We start from the raw sequence: 22,281 nt of genomic DNA on the forward strand, positions 1-22,281 counted from the left end.
TTGAACTTGCGTAGGCACAGCAACATCCCAGACATACTGTACTCACGACGCATTCTTCATATGTCTCCACTCATCTGCACACCTAATGTTATTGCCTTCCGTATCTTGTGTTTTTCACATTAAATGGGGAGAATGGTTACGTTAAATGCACCCTTTGCCTCGGCCCCATTGCCAGTCATGGTTTAAGTCCTAACTAGGGATCATTTGATATGTTTTTTCCAGGTTTATATTGATACAGACTATCAGTAACGAGGTACGAGATAACGAGATATCCACATGCACCAGCTAACCGAGACTAAGTGAGTCTACTAACTAACTGCCTCAGGGTGCAAGATCAGGTCTAGAAATATCATTATCATTCCCTTACTGTGCTCTGACACCAAAAGATATATGTGCAGCAAAAGCAGCCAACAGCCATTCATTTTCAATGAGAGCAGTGACGAGGGGCGCACAGCACAACGCCAACCGCCACTACAACAACTTCAGGTTCTGATCCTAAAGCAGCCACAGAGTGCAGGAAGGGTACAGTATGGTTATGTAAACTGAAATCCATAACTCTTTTTTTTAATTTCTTTCATAATTCCTGACGCTGATTCCTACTTTACTGTCATATATCTATTTTATATCATTATTAACTTTTCATGCTCTGCCACTGATAGATAATTTAGCTCTCTCTTACAAGAGAGCTGTTCTTTTTGTGAGATGATGAGATGTAGTAGAAGAAGATGATGTAGAAGTTTGATACACTTCAGGGAGAGAATACTTTGTTCTTTATCAACACAGTTTTATGTGCTTTGGTTGTTGAAGCCACTACTTCAAATGTGCACATTTCTGGGGAGAAAGTAGGTCACTACAACAACTTATTGACTTCAATCAATGTCTTTCTCTTACATTCTCGATCAGCAGAATTTCATAATATTCTTGTTGTTCTCACACTTCATATCAAATTACACAGGAACCATATCCTGTATATCCAAATATAAATGCTTTTGGTTAATCATAGGAATATTATACGAGCTATTAAATTGTATCCTGTAACTCCTTTCACAAACTCTTTCCACAGTTTTGATTTTGTAGCGAGGATGGTTTTTAAGCTGCAAAGAAATTCAACTAGGACAGATTTTCCAGTTTGTAGTGTCGTAGTAGGCCTAGATAAACTTGGAGTTTAATCTAATCTCAAATGATAAGAAATATGAATCACTGTTAAGCCAGCCAGTAATCAGCACATTTTTTATACACAGAGATACATTGCATACAATATTGACAACATCTCTAAAGAAACAGGACACTACATTCACTTCTTTGTAATACATTGTCCCTACATGTGTGAACTCTCACCTGAAGAACCACTGAGCTGTGTGTGTTGCTTGTGAAAAATCGAGTGTTTCCTGTCTTTGATGCCTGTAGGTGAGCAGAGATGCCCATATCACCATAGCCCAGAGCAACTTTCATGTGAGCGTCGTCGTCCTCCACGAGGGATCTATTGGGGGGGGGGGGGGAATGAAAAGAGGTTTTTACTTCAAAAAGAAAGAGTAGCAAAAACATGTGTGTCTCTCTCACTTTAGCTGATTCAAAGTAGGACAGGTGAGTTTTCAAAGTGACACTACATAAGGACATGGTGGTGGTAGCCTAATTGTTAGACAAATTGTCATCTAAAAGTTGCAGGTCTGTAAGCCTGGAACAGCTGGGGAAAACAGTCCAGGGAAGAGACAAAAGCATAATCCGCCCTTCCCAAAGTGCCTTCGGGCAGGAAACCGAACTCTGCTGAGGTCACTCAGTGGCCTTAAATACAATTAGCTGCTTCCATATTTGATTTTGTGTGCTACTGTAAAACTAAATCAACTCTGAAAATACGTTTCCATTTTAAAGACTGCCTGCGGTATCTGTTAAAGCACATCTTGCATTTGGAGCTCAGGACAGATTAAATAACATTAGCTGGCAGACATCGTACTCCATGATATCAGTGATGAATATGACTCTTATCTATGTTTATTTGGAAGTCAAAAGTCCCAGCTGTAAAATGTGAGAGGCTGACACTAAATAAAACTACAGTAACTGCTTTGTATCTGCGGTTAAGTTGTGCCAATATACCATGTGTGCAAACAAATTCTAAGCCCACTGAGCATAAACACAAAAACTTTTATTTGTTTCTAATACACTGAAAATGTGTTGCCACACCACCAGTGGGGGATGGGGGTTGGTGATGTTAGTTGGTTAGTCAGTATGCCCATTCAGCAGTTTGATCCAAAGCAAGATATCTCACCAGCTGGCCAACGTGTCATGAAATCTGGCATGAATATTCATGTTTCTCAGAAGATGACCAGTCCCAATACAGATCATGTCTTTAATCTAGAGCCAGCATCAGGTCAAAAACTATTTCACGGATATTCGTTGTCATGGAATGACTCATGGTATTTCAGTGAGACCTTGACCTTTAATTTGAAGTCACAATTGACCATTTAAACAGCTGCCATCAGTGTGGGTGTGCGTGGCAAATTGTAGAATGCTTTGGATAAAGCCATGTATAAAAGCCATTTACTGCTATAATATGAAATATGAAAATATAAAAAGCAACACATTCATGCTCCTTGGACGATGAACCATTTCCATTTTGGAGCACATGAAGGAGCCATCAAAATTTTAATAACCTCATGGCCTTTCATGACCAGATGTGTTTACATGATAGTGTTAAAATGAGCACAGTGGCCTCTACGGAGACACCAAGAGGGCCTTAAGACCCAAGGCATAAAAGGTGGATCACAGAGAAGGATCATTAATTCAAATTATTTACAAAATTAACTAAGAAGGTGAACGTGAAATTACTCATTTTAAATTAATGCTCTGCTAGGAGTTTTTTTTTGCAATGAACTAAAACTAAAGTTATTGCAGAGGCCTATTGACAAATAGACCTTAATGCTGTACAGGTAGTGCTTTGACTCTAGCAGGAAATTGATGGATGTGTGGAATAAATTGCACAGAGAGATGATGCATCACATAGCTGAGATAAATGAGGACACGAAATCAAAGAATTTTGAAATGTCCTGCACAGCCCTGAAAAGAACATTAGTTTTCAGACAGCAGTGAATAAAACATTAAAACCACAGTAAATATGCAAACATTATATCTGAGTTTTCTGGGAGAAAATAATAATAACTTTGGAGACAAAACTCTGCTAATGATGACTGAAGTAAATTAACATCTGTGTGCCAAAACGTGTATTCGATTTATAATCCAGAGATTCTACACAAAAGCTCGACTCTGTTGAGACTTTAATAGCCTAAGGACAAACTCTGCTCTGTGGGAACATGATATATTAGTGTTTCTCATCTGTATAGCCCAATTCTTAAGCTATTCCTGTGCTCCAGGACAGTCTGACTGAAACGTAACGTAAAGTCCCTAACTGCTCCCCCGAGAATGAATGCGAAAAGATGGCAAGTGTGACTCAGAGCCCCAAGGGGAATACTCTGGGGATTTGGGTACATTTTGTGCTGACAAAACTGACATTAGAGATTGAAGCTCATTCAACAGCCAGCTAAGCATTTGTCATCTGCTATCAAACAGCATGACCATCTCTAAAGGTTACATCACAAGTAAACAATGTTAACTGCACTGCTTTGACTTAGATCCCCACCTCCATTGCACCTTATTTCAAAACTGAGATTGCTGCTGTTATTTAAAAAAAAAAAACAAACAAACAAAAGCTGGCCTTGGTCTTGAGAGTGCTTTTTGTTAAACAACAGACTAAGAAGCAATCAATGTCTTACAGCATTTTTAGAAAAGCGAGAGTTCGGGGAGGTCATTATTTTTTAAGATAATGAAGCTAATGTAACACAAAAAGGAATGGCTTGTGACTGATATTAATGGGGGCAGGTTGTGTCAACAAGCCCCATAACCTGTTTCGCTTTCAGTGACAGCCGATGCACAGACACACCACAGAAGATCTGCCCCTCACACACTGAATGAAAACGGAGTTACAACTATTTCCCATGCAATATACAGAGATGAGTCAATGAGTGCGGCATCTGAGACTTAAAAGCTGTTCATTTTTCAGATGAAGACTGGCCTGGTTTTGATAAAATATTCTTTTACAAAAACGTCTGGCTCAGCATGGCAGCAAATTTGGGTCTTTAAACAGGCCCATGAGCAGCAGGCAGTGCTTGTCAGATGTAAAAGACTAATGGTTTTTGGGTGGACTATTTATATAATGAAGCAATTCCAACTCTTTGCATGTATTGTCACTTGATTTTTTTGTAGTTAGCAGAGTGGTTTTAACATTTGTAAGCCAGTGTTCCCCCTGTGCTTTGAGGGGGACAACATTTCTCAATAAGATATAGGTTTTAGATGTACTTAAAATGCTTGGCAGGCTACCATCAAAGTCACGCAACACTTCACAGTGACATTCAAACAACATGAATGTGAAGATGGGCGCATTTAATATTCTTTTCAGGTGCAGCAGGACGAACATACCAACAATAAAGAACTTTGAATACAATTTAAAAATGGATTGTGGAGATTCTGATATTAAATTAGTGTCACTGCAATAGGACACATCTAGACAGAAATTTGGCCACGAGAGCTCGGAATAAGATTAAACTAATGGCTGAATCAATATTCTGTGGCAAGTTAATGATATTAAGGATTTCTATTGTTTCTACCTAAAGGCTGACGTCTATCTATCTGCAATGAGATTAACAACAACAGCAATCGGAGGGGACAAATAAACTTGCAACCATGTCCAACACAGCCCTCCATAACTTGGTAGAACAAAGCTTTAACTGGCATTTCCATGTTAGGGTCTATGACTGCTGGTCTTGTGCTTTTGGTTTGTGAAGAAAAAACCCCCAAAATAAAACAAAGGTATGAAATAGAAGAGGAACCTTCATCTTTAGACTGCTTTGTTCCTATACGGAGGGTGGAAGAGGGTTCCTTTGAAGTTCACAGTGTGAAACTGACAGGCTTTTAATAATTAGCGATAAAGAAACTATTGCACAGTGATTGATAAACTTTCCAGAGTGAATGAGAATGCCGGGAGTTGCTCTCTCTTGTTCAGTTTGCAGTACGAAAAAATTATAACCAAAAAAAGAACATCATGCTGGAAATGCATAATAACATTCATGTGCAAAGTTGTGAGTCACAGTTGCCTGAGGTCACTTGGAGGTGAAAAAAAAGTTTATCTCCATCAATACAGATATGGCAGCGCTGCTTTGGCTGCATAATATGGTTAGAAAGGTCAGTGAGGCTAAAAAGTCTTAATCTTGCTGGAAAAAAAAAAAAAGAGTTCTTGTCCACTTTCTTGACTGAATTGTGAGATGAAAACTTCCCTTCTCCCTTCTTCTCAAACAAACTTCACTTTATGGCTGTGATCCTCTGAGCCGACCTCAAAGCCGACAAAGGCGGGCTGATCAAACGGATTGTGTCACCTCCCGTCGCCTCACATCTTCGCACTTAAACACACCACAAAGACTTCAGCTGACTAACAGTCAACCGCAGTCTTTTTTCAAGACTATAACGATTAGATCAGAGACATTCGGGGTATATGATGAGAAACATTAAGCGAAGGTCAGGTGGAATCTAAATGTCATTCCCTGCACATGCTGTACAAGATCTGAGGAGCCGGTAGGAAGACAAATGAAGACACAACAACAAAGACAAGTTCTCTGCTACCACAATATGTATGAAAAATAGATACAACTCTATGATCTAGGCTATGCATGCTTGAAAGTCTATTACATAGAAATCCTGAGGCTTGATACTTAAATACGGTGTTATTTTCAAAACGACGATGAGAAAGGATGGGATCGGCACAAGGAGATGATCATGGATCCAGTTTGGTAGGAATTCATGAACACTACCACTAAACACTGAGAAAGTGGCAGGGCTTCAACAGTGGTCACAGTCACACTGACACACGGCACAGGAAATGTACTGGTACATTTACCCCGTCAGGTGGTAAGTCGGACAGGCAGCGAGGAGAGAGTGGGTTGTCCAAACCACAAAGGAGTGTTGGTGGCTGCCGGAACGAAACAAAGAAGACAACAGCTACAGCATCCCACATAAAAGTTCTGCTCTTAGCAAAGGCATCAGTGAACAGAGGGACCAAATCTCTGTGGCATTTTTGAAGACATTTTTGACTAAAGCATTACCGCAGCTCAGCACTGACCAAGACCATTTGTTAAACATCAAAGAATCACAAAATATTAGCCTGTCAAATGCCTATTATTGGCTTATTTTTGGTCAGTTTTATGTCCATTATTTTATTTTTCTTTTTAAATTCTAAAAAATAAAAAAAAAGGTGAATATGATGATAAAAACTAAGTTGACCATTCAGTTAAATTGATCAAAACAGTGAATTTACTAAACCACATCTAAAAAGCTTTTATCAGTTTAACATTTCACAAATATCACAGTTAAATTTGATAGGCACAATGCTACAGGGTTTTCACAAAATCAAGAGGAACTGAATATAAAACCTCAGATCAAAAGATAAATACTGCGTATCTCCTATAGGATGGACTGTTAGGAGGAATTAAAATGATCACAAAAAGCTCCAATTTCATCTGTTTTTCATCAAACACATCAAACAAATACACACCAATGATCGCAGGTCAGATCTGAAGTGATAAATTATGGAAGTGGGTTCAAAAGCCCAATGCTTACACATTATATCTTAAGATTCTCAGCAGGATAATTAAAATGTGGTAGTATCTTTCTACTAGTACCAACAAAAAGCAAGACCTGCAATTAGTTCAGACTGCAGCAACTTCTCATGTTGACACTGGAGACCATTTCGCTCTCACAGCCTCATCCATTTCATTTCGTTACTTCTGACAAGAAACACCAGATAAAACAGTGGTAACAATGGAAATGACAAATAACAGGAATGTTATGCAAGAGATCCTATTTTCAGGTCAGTGACAGTTAGAACTATCTTTATTTGCACCTATTTAGATTTTGAACAGGACTAGGAGAAAGACAGGGTCAGAAGAAATCTCAAGAAGCAGAGGAGGAAGTTGGAGGACTGAAAAAAAGTAAGAAAGAGACAAGGATGGCAGTCTATATAGTGCCATGTCATTGGAAAGCTTAAAAACATCCTACCACAAGTGACAGTTCAGGAAGCTCATGTCAACATGGCGTTTTCCCTGGGATGACACTGGAAGGGTCTTAAAAGATTAATGAGTATAGCTTTGCTGCCTAGTCCCACTTAGTGCTACATTGATAGAAACTTCATTAATCTCATCTATTTCAGGTTCTGATCATCTGAAGGGTTAATGTCATCATTTCTGGAACAAAATATCAAGAGACAAAAAGAAAAAATCCCAAATAAGGTGCGTGTATCGCTAATTAAAAATTGATTGCAGCCCACTTTTCTTGGGCTCATTTTGGTACAAAATGCATTACACAGGCATTTTCATAAGTTTCATAAAACTTTGCAAGTTGCTTACTAGTACATCAGATTAAAGTGATGTACAGGTGCGTGTACAGGCATGCAGGAAGAGCCTGAGAGCAAAAAAAGACAGACAATGATGCAGCAGGGGAGTTGGCAGAGCAGCAAGAAAAGAGCAACACCATCATCTTTATATTATATATATATATATTTGTGAAACAATACCTGTGCCCTATTGACAAAAAGATCACAAGACTCCTACGATCTAGCTGGTGTTCTCAGAACAGGCACTCCAGCAGCTGAATCTGAACCACTCACATAGAAAATAGAAAGGCAGAAGAGAAGGTGACAAGGTGCATGAAAACAAAACAAGGACATCTCTCTGAAATCCTCTGATGTGATGACAGTGGAGTCAGGAGGGAAATCCCTATTTGTCCTGGCAAGCAAAGCAATGACATAACAGACACCTATACTGAGAAGATATCTCAATCACCGAGCACAGTAATGCAATAAAGCTACATGATGCTGAACACCTTCTATTCCTTGTGATGCAGTAATGCTCAATACTGTTTGTGGAGGTGCAGGAAATAGAAACCCCTCTATGTGATGCCATTTGTGCGATACATTTCACTTTCATAAAACTTGGTGTTAAATTGACTTTGATAGTGATAAAAAAAATTTCAAACAATATAACGCAACATTACACATCAGTATACGTCCACAGCCTCAAACAATACCTTGGCAACAATGATACACAAGCAATACAGTGCTGTGATAGCAGCATTATTAAACTGAAGCACAATTTGCAAATGCACAGTATGGTGTCACCTGGATTTCTAATATTGCTGATTTTGTCTGTGGATGTCATTTAAAAAAATAATTTGCATTCTTATTCGTATATATGAAGTTCTGAACATTAAAGGTATAGCTCAGGTTTTTTTGAAGTGGGGTTGCAGGGGAGTGTAGTGGGGAGGTAGTTATCCACAGTCAGAACAATGCCTACAGTCTATGACAATCAGCACATCCCCAGTTTAGAGAAGCAGCAGGAGTACCGGTGTAGGAAGCTTAACAATGTACTGCTGTGGAACTGAAGCCCTTATATCGTATTCTCTCTCCAAAGCACCAGACTGTTTGACAGAAACAGTAATTTTACCCCAAAGAACACAGGAGTTGTGGGTCTACCGCTGCCTTGATTGATTAGTTTGTTTTTGTTATTGTGCAACTTTGCCAAATCTGAACTAACCATAATGCGGAAGTCATACACTAAACCAAAGTGCTTGGTGTCTATGGGGAGAGCTTCCTCACAAAAAAAATGGTTGTTTGATACCAAAGTAAAGTGATTTAAAAAAAAAAAATAAAATAAAGATGGCTATAATATATTTTGCTGTTGTCCCATCAAACTTGAGCTAATTTTACTTTACTTTACATTGGATGGATTTGGCTCACTCAGCAGATCAAAGAAATAGCTCCTTATCAAGCTAAATATTTTAATAATGTACTACCTCTGTGAATTTAGACTAACAAAGAACTGATGAGCTTCAAGTTGAGATGCTGATACTCAATGGTGACATTGTCAATGAACATTGTATATACCGTAGAACATTCAAACACATCAACCAAAATACTCATGAAGAAGTAAGGTATAATGGTTATCTCTTAGGTTATTACATTCAGAATACAAATATGCTTAGATCAGCAGCTGTGTATTTTCCAGGCTTCTTCACCTTCCCTGTAGCGGCCACACTTTTATTTCCTCAACTGAAAAAAAAAAAAAAAAAAAGAATTTCTTTCAACATTTCAGAGAAATGGTGCAGTGCTAGTTTCCCTTTCTCCACCACACAAAGGGAGATGCAATAGGGCAAAGTAAAGGAGGTAGTTTTGCAGGCTTGAAATTCTTCTCTCATACAGTCCCTATTCCATCAAACAGACTTTGGTGCCTCCAAAATGTGACAATGGGTCTGGTGGATGGATTGCAACAAGAAAATGTGAATATGTTCATCATCATAATGAACACGGACATTTTTAATGCACCAAATTACAAAAATGAGCCATGATCTATTCAGTGGTGATGCTCCATTTTCTTTTTTCTCCATTCACAGACTACCAGTGAAAAGGAAGCGATCACTTATTAGACTATTTCAAACATCTGTGCCCCATGTGTCTGACAAATGTTGTTTGCTCTGCTCATTCTGATGAAAATTGGCACTTCCCTAATTAATACTCTGGCTTAACCAACTGAATGGATAGTTTCAATGCACCATTCACAGACTCAATACTTACTCTTTCAAAAGGTGGAATTCATACATGGAACTCTGATTTAAAAATGGAATATCATGGCGACTGTAGGTTCTAACTGAACAGCTGGACACTGAGAAACTGGTTATTTTGAGGGGGTTCTATAATTAAAAGAAAAACACAGGAGTTACACTAGTGAAAAATAGCAATAGCAAGAGAGAGAAACTGCTTCAGTGCAATGAAAAAATCTTAAATAGAAAACAGTGGCATCACACTTTTGATCAGCTAAGGAAACTATTAAACATTAGGCCGGCTTTTTCCAAAGTATTTGCAGCTCCCTCTTTCCAGGACAAACCATCCGTGATCCCCAGATAATTGCTCCAATCACTGTTAATAACTTGAGCAACATGTACGCTATAATGAGTCTGTAATTACACTTTATAATCAAAGAGCACTTTAAGGTCAAGTTTTTAACATCACAAAGGGGGTGAGGAATTTATAAGAGCCTAAAATTAATTTTGAAAAAACGAGTTTCAGTGAGCACCACAAGTGGCTAAGCCAAGCAAGCTTCATAACGTGTTTGCGTGTGGGTGGAGCAGACAATCTGTCAACATGTACCAACTGCTTAATCAACCTGAAATATGATGTAAGAAGGAACACGACCCAGCTGACTATGTGTGAACCAAAAGGACAACTACAGCCAGAATAATGCTAATTGGTTCAAAAAGTTTGCAGAATCATTTCTTACAAAAAGCTACAAAGTACGCTGGACTGTGCAGTCACTGCAGATATGTGAGATTATTCAGTATATGTAGGCTGAATAGGGCATGAATCCAGATCCTAAACAAAAACGCATACAATGTGTCACACCAGTGGAGAATAAGTAGAAGTGTCAGCATAATTTTGCCTGGACACAACTTTGCATACAAAGGGGCTTAATTCACCGTTAATTGCAGGATGCGGATCCTTTTACGATCGTAAGGGTCAGCAATATTGAAGTGCAGATGATTTTTCCTGACTGTTATGAGGGGTAATACTACAAAGCAGGCTTGGATTTGTTATCCAAGTCAGTCTTTTAACCTACACCTACAGATTTTGGCTGCATGTTCTCTCCGGGCCTGACAGTAAAAACTGTCCAGATGCCCCACTGCTTTTTGTTTTCTTATTTTAGGGGTCTGTTCTTTCGCTGCAGGCATTATGGTGCATCGAATGACCTTCTATCAATGTTCTGCCTTGAATCCGTTTTTTTTTGTATTACTTTTGCCATAATAAAATCCAACAACTGGTCAACTTTGTTTTGAAACTTAATCTCAAACCAACTTCATCAAAGTTCAGATTTGAGTGTGTGTGTGTGTGTGTGTGGGCGATGAGCACAGACATGACAGTTTCACCTGACTGAACTCACTTGATACTCTGCCAGCCAGACTCCCTGTGCCTCCCCTCAGCCTTTCAATGAAAATAAATGATGCTGCATTTTGTACAAAAACGGCCACGAGTCAGAAAGAACTTTATGTCCATTGTAAAGGACAGGCAGGAAAATTAAAAAGCTCTAGTGCAACTCTAGAATAAGCTCATTTAAAATGTTTTATGAAAAGAATCATGTTGCCAAGCATATAGAGAGCATCTTAATCATTCACTTGTAATGCTGAGCTATTTTTTAGCTGATGCGGTGCACCAGATCATTCTCCACCTTCCATTAAAATGGAGAGGGGAACACATATAAGAATAATGACACAAGTACAAACCAGTCAACATCACCAAGTTCGGACAACATCCCTCAATGACACATATCCTGCATATTCAAATATGCATCACTCCTTAAAGAATGTGCTGTTATCTATACGTTCATGGGAATTTATGATCCAAGCGTAGTTGCACTTTATCGTACAATCATACAGTTTTGTAGTTTTAACATCTCTGATGGTTTATCATCCCTGCTGGGTCCAATTAACACATAAATCACACTGCCATATATCTGGTGAGATCCTCAAGTGTAATTGCATGGTTTTATGAATTTTTAAGCATGAAAAATGTCTGCTTCTTGTCAGTAGATGAAAATCTACCAGCGCAAACCCAGTTCTTATTCAGTTTGATGTCGTCTGTCAAATCAGCTATGTGCCGATTATTTTAGAATAGATTAACTGTTTAATTGATGGAATAAATGAATCTGGGTTGGTAATAGGTTTCAAAGAAACGTCTGTAAACTAATGGGCCATTTGCCTCAGAGACTGCAAAAATCATCTCCTAGCAGTAGCACAGTGGATTCAGCAGCAGCAGCAGAAGGATTTGACAGCCACATGAGACATGTGAAGCATCTACGTTCACAAAAATCTGTTAAACAGTCTTTCAAAGCATTCGTTTTACCTATGGCTGCACAGTCTGTGTGGAGTTTAATCTGGTCACACTGGCTTTAACTAAAGTCTTAACACTTGCTACATTAGATATGTATATATATATATATAAATATACATAGATATAGAGGACTGGGTGGCTTTAAGCAAAGTCTTAAGTTATTGTGCAAGCATGTTGTGGAGAAGGTTGTATTTTGATATACTGCGCATTTCTTTCAAGGCAAAACAAAACAACATAAATCAGCAGAATCAAAGGACAGCAGTAAATAAATCCAATAAAAGATTGTGATGAAGTACAAAATGTGCAAAATGTGACTTCTTTTATAGACTTTCTCAGAAGGACTGATTTTCTAGGATTTTTTCTTAAAGAGGTTTTTGAAAAAGAGTGACAGGGTACATGGGGAAGGAGAAAAGGGGTATGACATCTCCTAAAGGTCGCAGCCCGGAATCGAACAGGCTTTGCTGCAGTTAAGGCTACCGGCTCACCACGACACCTCCAAGAGGTGATTACTAAAGACAGCGGTCACATATTAATTGCTTAGTATTGAACCAATGTCAGATGAGGGATGGCATTCATTTCAAGGACTTTTTGTGGAATGAAAGAGGAACCCAAGGATGTTTTAATGAGCTGAAGATTATTGCATGGGCCATACTGGCAGTGAACCTTAACCTTACCCATTCCTTTCTAGCATGAAATCCGCACCACAGGCAGTTCACCAGTCTATTTATAGATTAGGGCGGTTTCAAAAGAGGCAAGCGCATTGTGCAAACAGCAAATCTTAATTCATTACACAACATGTACATCAGATATTCCAATGACTCTCCATCCTGGGTCTGCCATCTCTCTGCTCTTTTGGATACAAAGACTGCTCTAGCAACATAGCAAGTTAAAAATGTCTCTGAAGCCAAACAGAGGAACCACTCAAAGGGCCTATAAACAGTGACTTCTCCCTGACCACAGAGTAACCTATAATTGGGGGCCCAATATCAGCCTGCCTAAAAAACACAGCTTCCAAAAACATGTTTCAAAATAGTAAGTGGTCTGGTGGGGCAGAGCCACACTGGGCAGAGTAAGGTGGAGCCTTGAGACTCCATTATGCTTTACTTGCCAGCGTGTGCACACAGTCTCTGATGAAGACACGCAAGCACTGTCCACAGCTACTTGAGTACACCTAATGATGTCATAGTCTTCAAAAAGTATACACAGTATATACCACACAGCACGTGGTCTATGACTGGTTATACAGAAATTCAAAATTGCATTGTGAGTATAAACATGCTGTGTTGCTACAGACATACAAGGTATTCAAATCAGTGACAAAAATGCAGATAAATTGCCAGAAAAAAAAGAGGTCCTCGACAATCTAAAATATTTGCCAGTAAGAGCTAGATTTTTTGCATCTACGGTTACACTTTGGTGTCAGTTGTGCTGCTTTAGTTTGCATGAGCTGCATTATAACCAAATTATTGCTCGCCACTCAATTCAACTGCTACAGCAACTAAGGTTGTGGCCCCCGATGGCTCCAGATTAGCTGCTCAGTGGCCAACAGATAAGGCTGTGGTTGTGCTGGACAGCTTCCTGGTTTTGCATGCGTGTGACTGCACGTGTGTGTGAGTGCAGGCCGTTCTTCTAGCTAAACAACCGTGGTTACACAAAGATTAAAATCGCAATAACCAAGTCAATAGTGCCAATAGTGAAACATTCATCATAAAATATTTTCAAGAGGCTACAAAGTGACACCATTTACTCAAGACTTGGCAGTTAAGAGCTATATGGTAAATGTACAGACACGTTTTGTACATTTAGAATTAGCCATGTTGCAGATGCCACTTGTTTCACTGAGGACATTTAATGTAAAATTATCAAAAAGAGACATTAGAGCATACATTTTATTGTCTATGATGCAGCTATGTTCAAAATAAACATTTCTGTAAAACCAGCACAATTAAGGCTCATAGGCTCATAAGTAAAGCTGCATAACTAGAGACTACATAAATCCAATTTAAAAAAAAACAAAACAAAACAAACAAACAAAAAAAAAAAATCAACCTCATCCAAGTAAACCTGGTTATCCTACGAAATTGCCCCGAGGCTATTGGTTCCCCTAGCTGATAGCCCCAGGGTAACAAATCAGGATTGTTGTTTTATTTGTTTGCTTCAAGATTTTGGTTCTTACTCTTTGCCAAAGCCATGCTACTGCTTAAAACTCAAACCAGATACTTGTCCATTTCAGCACAGCCCAGAAAAAAGGGTAAAGAGAAGGGATGGTGAGAGGCTGTGAGAAGCACTTCCATTCTACCCCCTCCCCCCCTCCTCCTGAACAGTAGCAGATGACAATAGCTTCTAAACCAGGGCACACCAGACATCCTGACAAAGGCAGGCTCCTCCCAAGCTGCTGAGTCCCTGCTCCCAAATAAACATAGCCACCGGGAGAGGGCAAGAGTCAGGGATGTGGTGCTTGCCATGTCCAGACTAGTGGCAAAATCAGTCTATTTGCCCAAGAGTAAAGCGTTCTGCCAGCAAACCATAAAATGCATGCTGGACATGGCAAATCTCCTGACACACTACAAGGTTCAATCGCATTCTGTCTAATTAGGGATGCATCAAATTCACAAAAACATCCAAAACTGAGAAGCAAACAAATCCATCACCATATACATTTCCACAATGGCACAATGGGAACGCTATTTAGCTCTTACTCACATGTAGGCAGGCGAAAGGGGTGAGGACCTGGATGTCTTAAGAACTGGCACTGGGAATTTCCAGCTGACAGGAGAACCGCTTTTCCATTTCAACGGCATGTTGTTGTCACCAGAATGGTGCTACAGCAATACCAACAGCAAAGACCATTTCCATGAAAAGGTTTCCAGTGCAGTCGTCCATCCCACTCTGCCCACACCATTTAAGGGGGAGGGAGAGCAGCAGTGGCAGCGGCGGCAGGAGCAGCAGCAGTTACAGAAATACACTGGTAAAGGCAGTGCAGGCTACAGTCAGGGTTGTGACTTTAGCGGCAGCACTGAGAAGCCAATAGATTGCATCCACCACGACTACTAGCCCTGCTGCATTCACAGTTATCTCGTGGTAGGAGGGGGGGGGGGCCCTGCCTTCCCATCACCCTTTCAGGGTTGGTGAAAAGCCCAGTAGCTAAGCAACAGTGCCACCTTGTTAAAGGAATTGTGATTACAGTTCTGGGATTGCTATGGAAAGAATTGTATGGGAAATAAAGGATCAGGATAAAGAGAAAAAAAAAGAAAAACCTTAAGAAAATCATGCAAACCAATTACTCTGAATCAAATACATTTGCCATGCAGTAATGTTAAAATGTGGCTTCATAGAGGTCAAATTTTTATTTTAGTCAGTGGTAATGGTAAATTAACTTTAGACTTTGAGAGCCACAAAGGTGAATTAACAGAGATCTCCTCAAAGTTGCTAAATGCACCCAATCAAGTGCTGAACTGCTCATCAGGAGTGATACAGTGCTTAATATCCAAAGCCATTCACACATACACTAACACAGTGATGGAACAGCCCTCAGGTGCAATTTGGGGTTCAGCATCTTTCCCACTGACACGTCAAAATGCAGGTCGAGGTGCAGATCGAACCTCTAATCTTGTGATGATTGGACCACCTCCTTTACCTTTTGAGCCACAGCTGCCCCCAGAAACAACATGAAACACGCTCAAAAATTTTACTACTTAATATACAGCTTTTTTCCCCTCTGCTGTTGGTCTGTTGAACACCAGCTGATTAAAATATCTGCACTTTAGCTACCTCAGTACAGACACTGATCTATGCTCATGTCATGATCCACCTGCTGACCATTTGCACTGTTTACCTCACCTACTTGCACTACTTCCACTCTGTACTACCTCACTTTTGTACTACCTCCAGAGCCATATTTATTTTATTTGTTTTACCTTATTCAATTTTATTTTATTCTATTATTATATGTTACTTGTTCTTACGTTCTATGCACCATTCACCAAGACAAATTCCTAGTAATGTGAAACCTCTTCACTTACATGGCAATAAAGACAATTCTGATTCTGATTCTATAATTTCTGGACATTTGTTGCCATTGTTTGTGCGTTGGCTAAACAAAACAAACAGTGAGATGAATTATCATTCATCAGTCCAGACAGCCATAGTGCACTCATTGTAAAGCAATAAAGTTACACAGTTCAGCAAACACCTTATATACCTCATTCCAAACTGCTTTAAAGTGCCAATAGCAATTTCCTGAACTCCACAGTTTTAAGTTATGCAATACAATTTTATACAACTAAACTGTCAGTTAATAATGCATATTAAATGTGCCTAAAGTTGAGTGAGGATCCCTATGCAATGGAAGAAATCATGTTAAATGATGTTTTGCTCTATCATATCATGCAATGAGAGTTTGCCATCATTAATCTACTGGGCCTTGTGACAGTGACACCACTCCTCTGACCTGATCTGACTTTGAAATCAATCGGCAAACATTTAATTCAATTGCTGGCAAACCAGCTTCGGTATGATGATGTCAGTAACCTTGACACAGTTAAGTCTGCTGCACACTTGAGATTTTGATGGTGGTTTACTTTAACAGCCACGTATTTTCCTGTTCATTTCTGATAAACCAATGCAGTCAGTTTCAAGTGTGAAGTACTGTGGATGAGCAACTCTCAAAAAAGCTGCAAGCAACAACAACAGAGGGCAAGTAATAAGATCATTCTGTCAGGGTACCGGTAAGTTTGAATGGGACTAGTGAACATGAATTTAAAAAAGGTGCTTCATCCTAATAAATCAGAACGTCAGTGATTAGTGACTAATACAATGACTAAAATTGCCAAAAGAGATGCATAACTACATTTGGACCAACTTTAATTAAGCATGGTTGTTCCATGGAAAGTGGCAGAAACTGGAAAGGAATGAAAAAGAGCTTGCACACTTTTTCACATCCATACAGCTGGCCAGTCACTGCATGAAGTGGGTGCAAATGTCAGACTGTCTGGATTGGAAGGCCACAAAAATAGTCAGATACAGACGCACAAATTCTGATGCAGGAAAAGGTTTCTGAATCTATTTGACCTCTCAGCTGTAGCTATTAGCTATTTTAAGAAGCACTTCAGGTGTATACTGATGCCTTTACCCCCAAGTCTACCAGGATTCCCTATCAAAGCAGGTTTTAGCAGATTAGAGGGTGCTACTAATGTGTCTAATGTAGTAACCAGAAAAGGAGAAAAACATTCATATCTCACCAAAAACAGAAGCTGTCATGCTTATCATCTTGCCCCACTTATATAAAAATCAATTAGACTTGTTGGCTTCTTGTGGAAGAGATTAAGAAACAGCAACTTCTGATGTAATTCATAATTCTAGAAATCAGACACTTTAACTTATACAAGCAGCTGGTGTGCAACACTCTTCCTGCCACAAGTGTCTGCATGCAGTTGAAAAACATGCAACAGAGTTCGTATTAAAAACAGATCACCCACTTTCGACACTGAGCATGTGAAAGCAGTTCCACACAAACCAGGCAGTTTTCTCTCCGCTATCGTGCATAATATAGAAAATAAAATCTTGAACAAGACAATGCCTTCATTAAGCTAAATAGCTACATTATGCTTAAGTGCATCATATACAGAATCTAGATTCTTTACATCCTGGACATGATCTGGTACCTGACTTATTCTACCACCTGCAGGTCCATCCTTAGAACAACCTTGTCGTCACACTTTCCGTCCTCAACTGTTCCCCCTACCAGCTTACAGTGTAAATGGAAGAATGACCTTGCCTCTTCAGCAAGGGCAGCAGTCATGTTGTCTCTACTGTTAAAGCCTGAGAGCTCAGCGCTACACCTGTTACTCTCAGTTTTATGCTATTACTCTTCTCCAAATAAAGCCTGTAGAGCCACTATAATCATCTCACACCCCTTCCAGAGTAAAGATGTTGATTTTAAACGAATTTAGGGAACTCTACTCCTGTGAGTAGGAAAGCTTATGGACTGCATACAACTCAACAAATTTTTGTTTAAAAGCAATAAACAAAGGGAGAACTGGTGCCATGATGCTTTATGCTTCTCCCATTCATTCAGCTAACCGTTTATTCTAGTATCTATTGTATTAGTAGTATTGACAGCTTATGCTGTGATAGACAGTTGGCACTTTGCTTGTGCCTGCATTAATTACAGTACTTTACACTGAAAATTGTGCTTCATAACTGCCCTTCCAGTTGGTGTAGTGTCTCATCCACCTCCACACAGACACAATTTTGTTCATGAGCAGTGGAGAATCTTTTGCCAACAGACTGAATCACACAGACGAGTTCCTTTCCACAGTATTTAAAACACTCAGGTGCTACCTACCCACAGTAAGGTATGGAAGATAAAAACATAATCAGATCAGTAAAAGTCAGCAAATATAATGTCTGAATTTTAATACACACCTATACTATATAGACAAAAGTATTGGAATCGAGCTTCATGTTTTTCAGGTGTTGGGCTCAGCCCCTTACTTCCAGTGAAGGAAAATCTTTATGCTTCAGCATACCAAGACATTTTGGACAATGCTATGCTGCCAACTTTGTGGCAACAGTTTGGTGAAGGCCCTTTTCTATTCCAGCATGACTGTGTCCCAGTGCACAAAGCAAAGTCCATAAAGACATGTTTGGATGAGCTGGATCAGTTCAAGGAAGCTAGGCTCTCACTGACTGGCATCTGTGCCTTAAACTACAAAGCTAAACACTATTATACAGTAATGGATTAGTAAATTCTTTGATCAACAAAACATTAATCAGCAACTACTTTTATAGATTGACTGACCGCTTAATCAACCTTAAGCAAAAATGTCTAATATTTCTCTGGGTGCAGCTTGTGAAATGTATCCTGAATGCCTTTGGAAAAAACAAGACATTTCAACATGTCATCTAATAACGTAGCTTGGGCGTTGGGAAATTTTTAAGGGCATTTTTCAACTCTTTCCTGACATATTAAAAAATGAATCAATTAATAAAGAAAGCAACTGACAAAATAATATTTAGTTGCAGCCCAACTGCTTAACCAAGGCAACATCTGGCATACAAAACAGGAGTCGGCAAGGATTTGGGTGCATGTTATGTGAGTCACCATGCTGACATAATGAATACATACTCTCCCATTCCTTTACTTGTTTTTGTCAAACGGAACTGAGCACTGTTCCAAACATTACAACTGACAGATATCATCTCATTAAGTATGGCAGAGTTATTACCAAGGTTTTTTGTCTTGTGTGGTATAAAAGCAAAGTAAAGTATTTTTCTTCCTTCCATTCATGCGCTTGGGCATGCTAAGTCATGGCTGACAGGGAGTAACCAGGTTTCCACTGAGGTCATGTATAAAATGTTCCTAACGCGAGCTAAACATAGCAAGCTGTACTGCAACAAATAGCTTGGAGTTTTTACATACATCTCTTTAATGCCATTTTAATTGGGTCAGAAGGCATTGTGTTCTCTAAACACAAGCAGCTACTGCAGCTGCAACAAGTCAGTGCTAGGACACTCACAAGAAATAAGACGATTTAAGAATTTCTGTGGTCATTGCCTGATATGTGGAATGATGGTAGTAATCTTGATATGTCTATGTTATTTACTCAACTTTGCATTATTTGTTGGTATTTTGTTGGAGGTTGAGAACAAAATAAATGACCAATCACAGATTTTGTTTTGCAAAGTGACTGAACTGCCACTTTCAATTAATAATTTTACTTACTTTTTACTGCTAGGAACAGAGGGCCAAAAAAAAAAAAAAAAAAAGAATCCTGGCAAATAGTGATAAATTAGCTAACAATATGCACAAACCATTCAGGTGTGGTAAGCTGCCACAGACGATTTAATGAAGCAGAAAAACTGCAACATCTTTCGTGACACTCAGGTTAGACTCTTAGCACTGGTTTTAAATCCTTTTCAATAAGCAGCCCTTCTGCTTTTCTTCCCTACAGTCTAATCAGGGATATTAGGGATTACACGATTAACACCTCAGACTCCAGGTGGAAGCTATTTCCTTGTCACAACTGATTACAGGACAGATAACTTGCGCACTAAATAAAATTTAAGAATGGTCAACCTTCAATCCTGCATCAAAAGCTGATTTTTTTTCAACATAACATTGTCTGTTTGCAATTATTAATGTTGAGAGCAGTGAAAAGAAAACGTTGGATGTTCTCAAGAGAGCTAAAATAGCTCCTGAATTTTTGGCAACATTTGTGAGCTAAAAAGTGAAATTGGTTTAATTAAAGTGAATCAATGCACATATTCACAATGGCTAATGCAATAATGGAATATGAGACATTGCACATTACCTGTCATGCAGTCCGATGGGCATCGCCTCCCCTCTGTGCACAGGGTGCTCCATACCCTCGCCAAAGCCACACCTCAAAAACAGAAACATACTTTCAACATTTGGATAAAGTCTTTCTTTTATACAACAAACAAGACAAGTTTTGAGTACTCTGACTTTTACATTTTAAGGATTTCACGCTACTCTTAAAACAATCTGAGGCCTACTGGTGACAGAGCCTCAACTGTTCTAATTACGAATTAATTTCCATACAATTAATCATTCATGTAAGTTTTCTGTTCTGTCATTATTGTATTACAGATCACAAGTAGCACTGCATTCCAGTTGCACACAGTCGCATAAATGTAAATATACATTTCAGTGTTTATTTTTCTGCACCTGAGATGGACAATGAAATAGAAATTAGCACCATAACTTAAGCTTTAATGTTTCAAAATTGTCCGAGTTGCTTAGTAATGGTACTGGATTTCAGTAAATATCAAAAATCAAAATTTAGCTTTAAAGTTTATTCTGAAAGCAAACATTCACTCAAGACTTGTCTTACATTTGCAGCTTGTGTGTCCTTATTACTTTAAAGCGGGGCAATTCACAGCAATGTGAATATATTTGCACCACTGTTTATCCTGGATGAAAAACGTCCTACAGCAGCTGACTGCAAGGTGTACTGGCGTTTCTTCACCACCCATCCTCTGCTGAACTGTGACAGCTGCATCATATTTCTAACTTGTTGCTTTGCACAGAACTAGGCTAATTAAAGCTAAAAATATCTGCCTTGTGTTATTTGACAGAACAACCTTTCTGTTTTTTTTTTAAATTCAGCTAATATTAAACACAAAATAAAGGATATAATGACACTGATCACAATTGATTTAAAAGGAAGGCAGCTGGTACATTACACACCTCAGTTTGGTTAGAATTTCCTTAATTGTCAACGTTAGTGACTGGGTCCTGCTGTTATAACAAGTGAAAGTGACACAAAACGGATGGAGCTGAAAGTCTGCCTCTGCGAAGTGGTTTAAAGTTGAACTCTTGACACAGACACGAAGGAGGAGAGGACAGCTAGTCCTCTGAAAGCTAAGTGTGATACATGTGGGGTGAAACAAGTCCACCGCGAAGTAGCTGACTTGCTTGCTAGCAAAGGTTTAGGCTATTGCCATTTAAAACGTTACTGTTCCGACGGTCTAAGTTAAACAAAGGTATTGTGACGAGGGGCAACGCTGTCAGATCGGAGCTTTGCTAATTTTCTGGCCATGTTGCCTCAACACAGTACTTACATCTCCGGGCTAAGGCTAACTGGCCAAGCGAACCCTTTAATGTTAATACTGGCTAGCTTGGAATAACGTTAACGCTAGATCAGGACAATCGACAGCATAGCTGTCAAGTTGGATACTGTTAACTACCGTCCGTTAGCAATGTTGGCTTAACTAACGACAGCGTAAACGAGGTTTCAACATGAGTTAGTTGGGTTAGTTATTAGTTAGTCTTATTGGTTGGTTAGGTTTGCCACCAACAACAGATGACTGTGAGTAACTGTCAACCTTATATTTGTTGAGCTTAAAATACTACATATGATATTTCAATAACCATATGTGTCTTATATACGCTCTGCAAACTTTTAAAAACCGATTCCATACCTTCAACAACGAGATAACGTTAACTAGCGTCCTTGTTTTCCTTCCAAGCCCTCAAATCTACTTATACCACTGGAGCCTCCTTCCTTGTTTTATCCAACCCAGTCGTCGCTTACTAGTAGAGCTGGAGCACCAAAACTTTCCATTGGTGGAAGAGTATGGCAATCTTTTCTCATTGGCTCAGACTTCCGTTACTAAATAAAGTGGTTTTAAAGAGGAGTCGTCTTTCTTCAAAGCATTTGTAGTTCGATACAAATGTGTGTATTGTGTGGCTTTACTTTAAAAATGATAAATTATTGCAATTTAGAGCGTCTCCTGGAGACGTGCAGCTGCACTAAGAGGATACATACGATACTGTTTACAAA

The 22,281-nt window shown here is 39.1% G+C and overlaps 1 protein-coding gene across 3 annotated transcripts in view; it reads right to left on the reverse strand.

Annotated features, from left to right (window-relative positions):
- Nucleotides 1-22,051, reverse strand: part of klhl13 (kelch-like family member 13) — a 35,015-nt gene extending 12,964 nt beyond the window's left edge. Inside the window, exons 1-3 of one of the 3 annotated variants that reach the window (XM_046411746.1) lie at nt 21,920-22,051; nt 20,287-20,358; nt 1,339-1,480 (exon numbers count right to left, since the gene is read on the reverse strand). In XM_046411746.1, coding sequence (XP_046267702.1) covers nt 1,339-1,480; nt 20,287-20,339 — 195 coding nt within the window. In that variant the 5' untranslated portion in view covers nt 20,340-20,358; nt 21,920-22,051. Of the gene's footprint in view, nt 1-1,338; nt 1,481-20,286; nt 20,359-21,185; nt 21,879-21,919 lie in introns of those variants that run through there. The other 2 variants (XM_046411744.1, XM_046411745.1) reach the window with 2 other exon arrangements.
- Between the last annotated feature and the right edge of the window lie 230 nt (nt 22,052-22,281).

This window comes from Scatophagus argus, chromosome 14 (assembly GCF_020382885.2).
Source record: "Scatophagus argus isolate fScaArg1 chromosome 14, fScaArg1.pri, whole genome shotgun sequence".
Classification (NCBI taxonomy): Eukaryota; Metazoa; Chordata; class Actinopteri; family Scatophagidae; genus Scatophagus; species Scatophagus argus.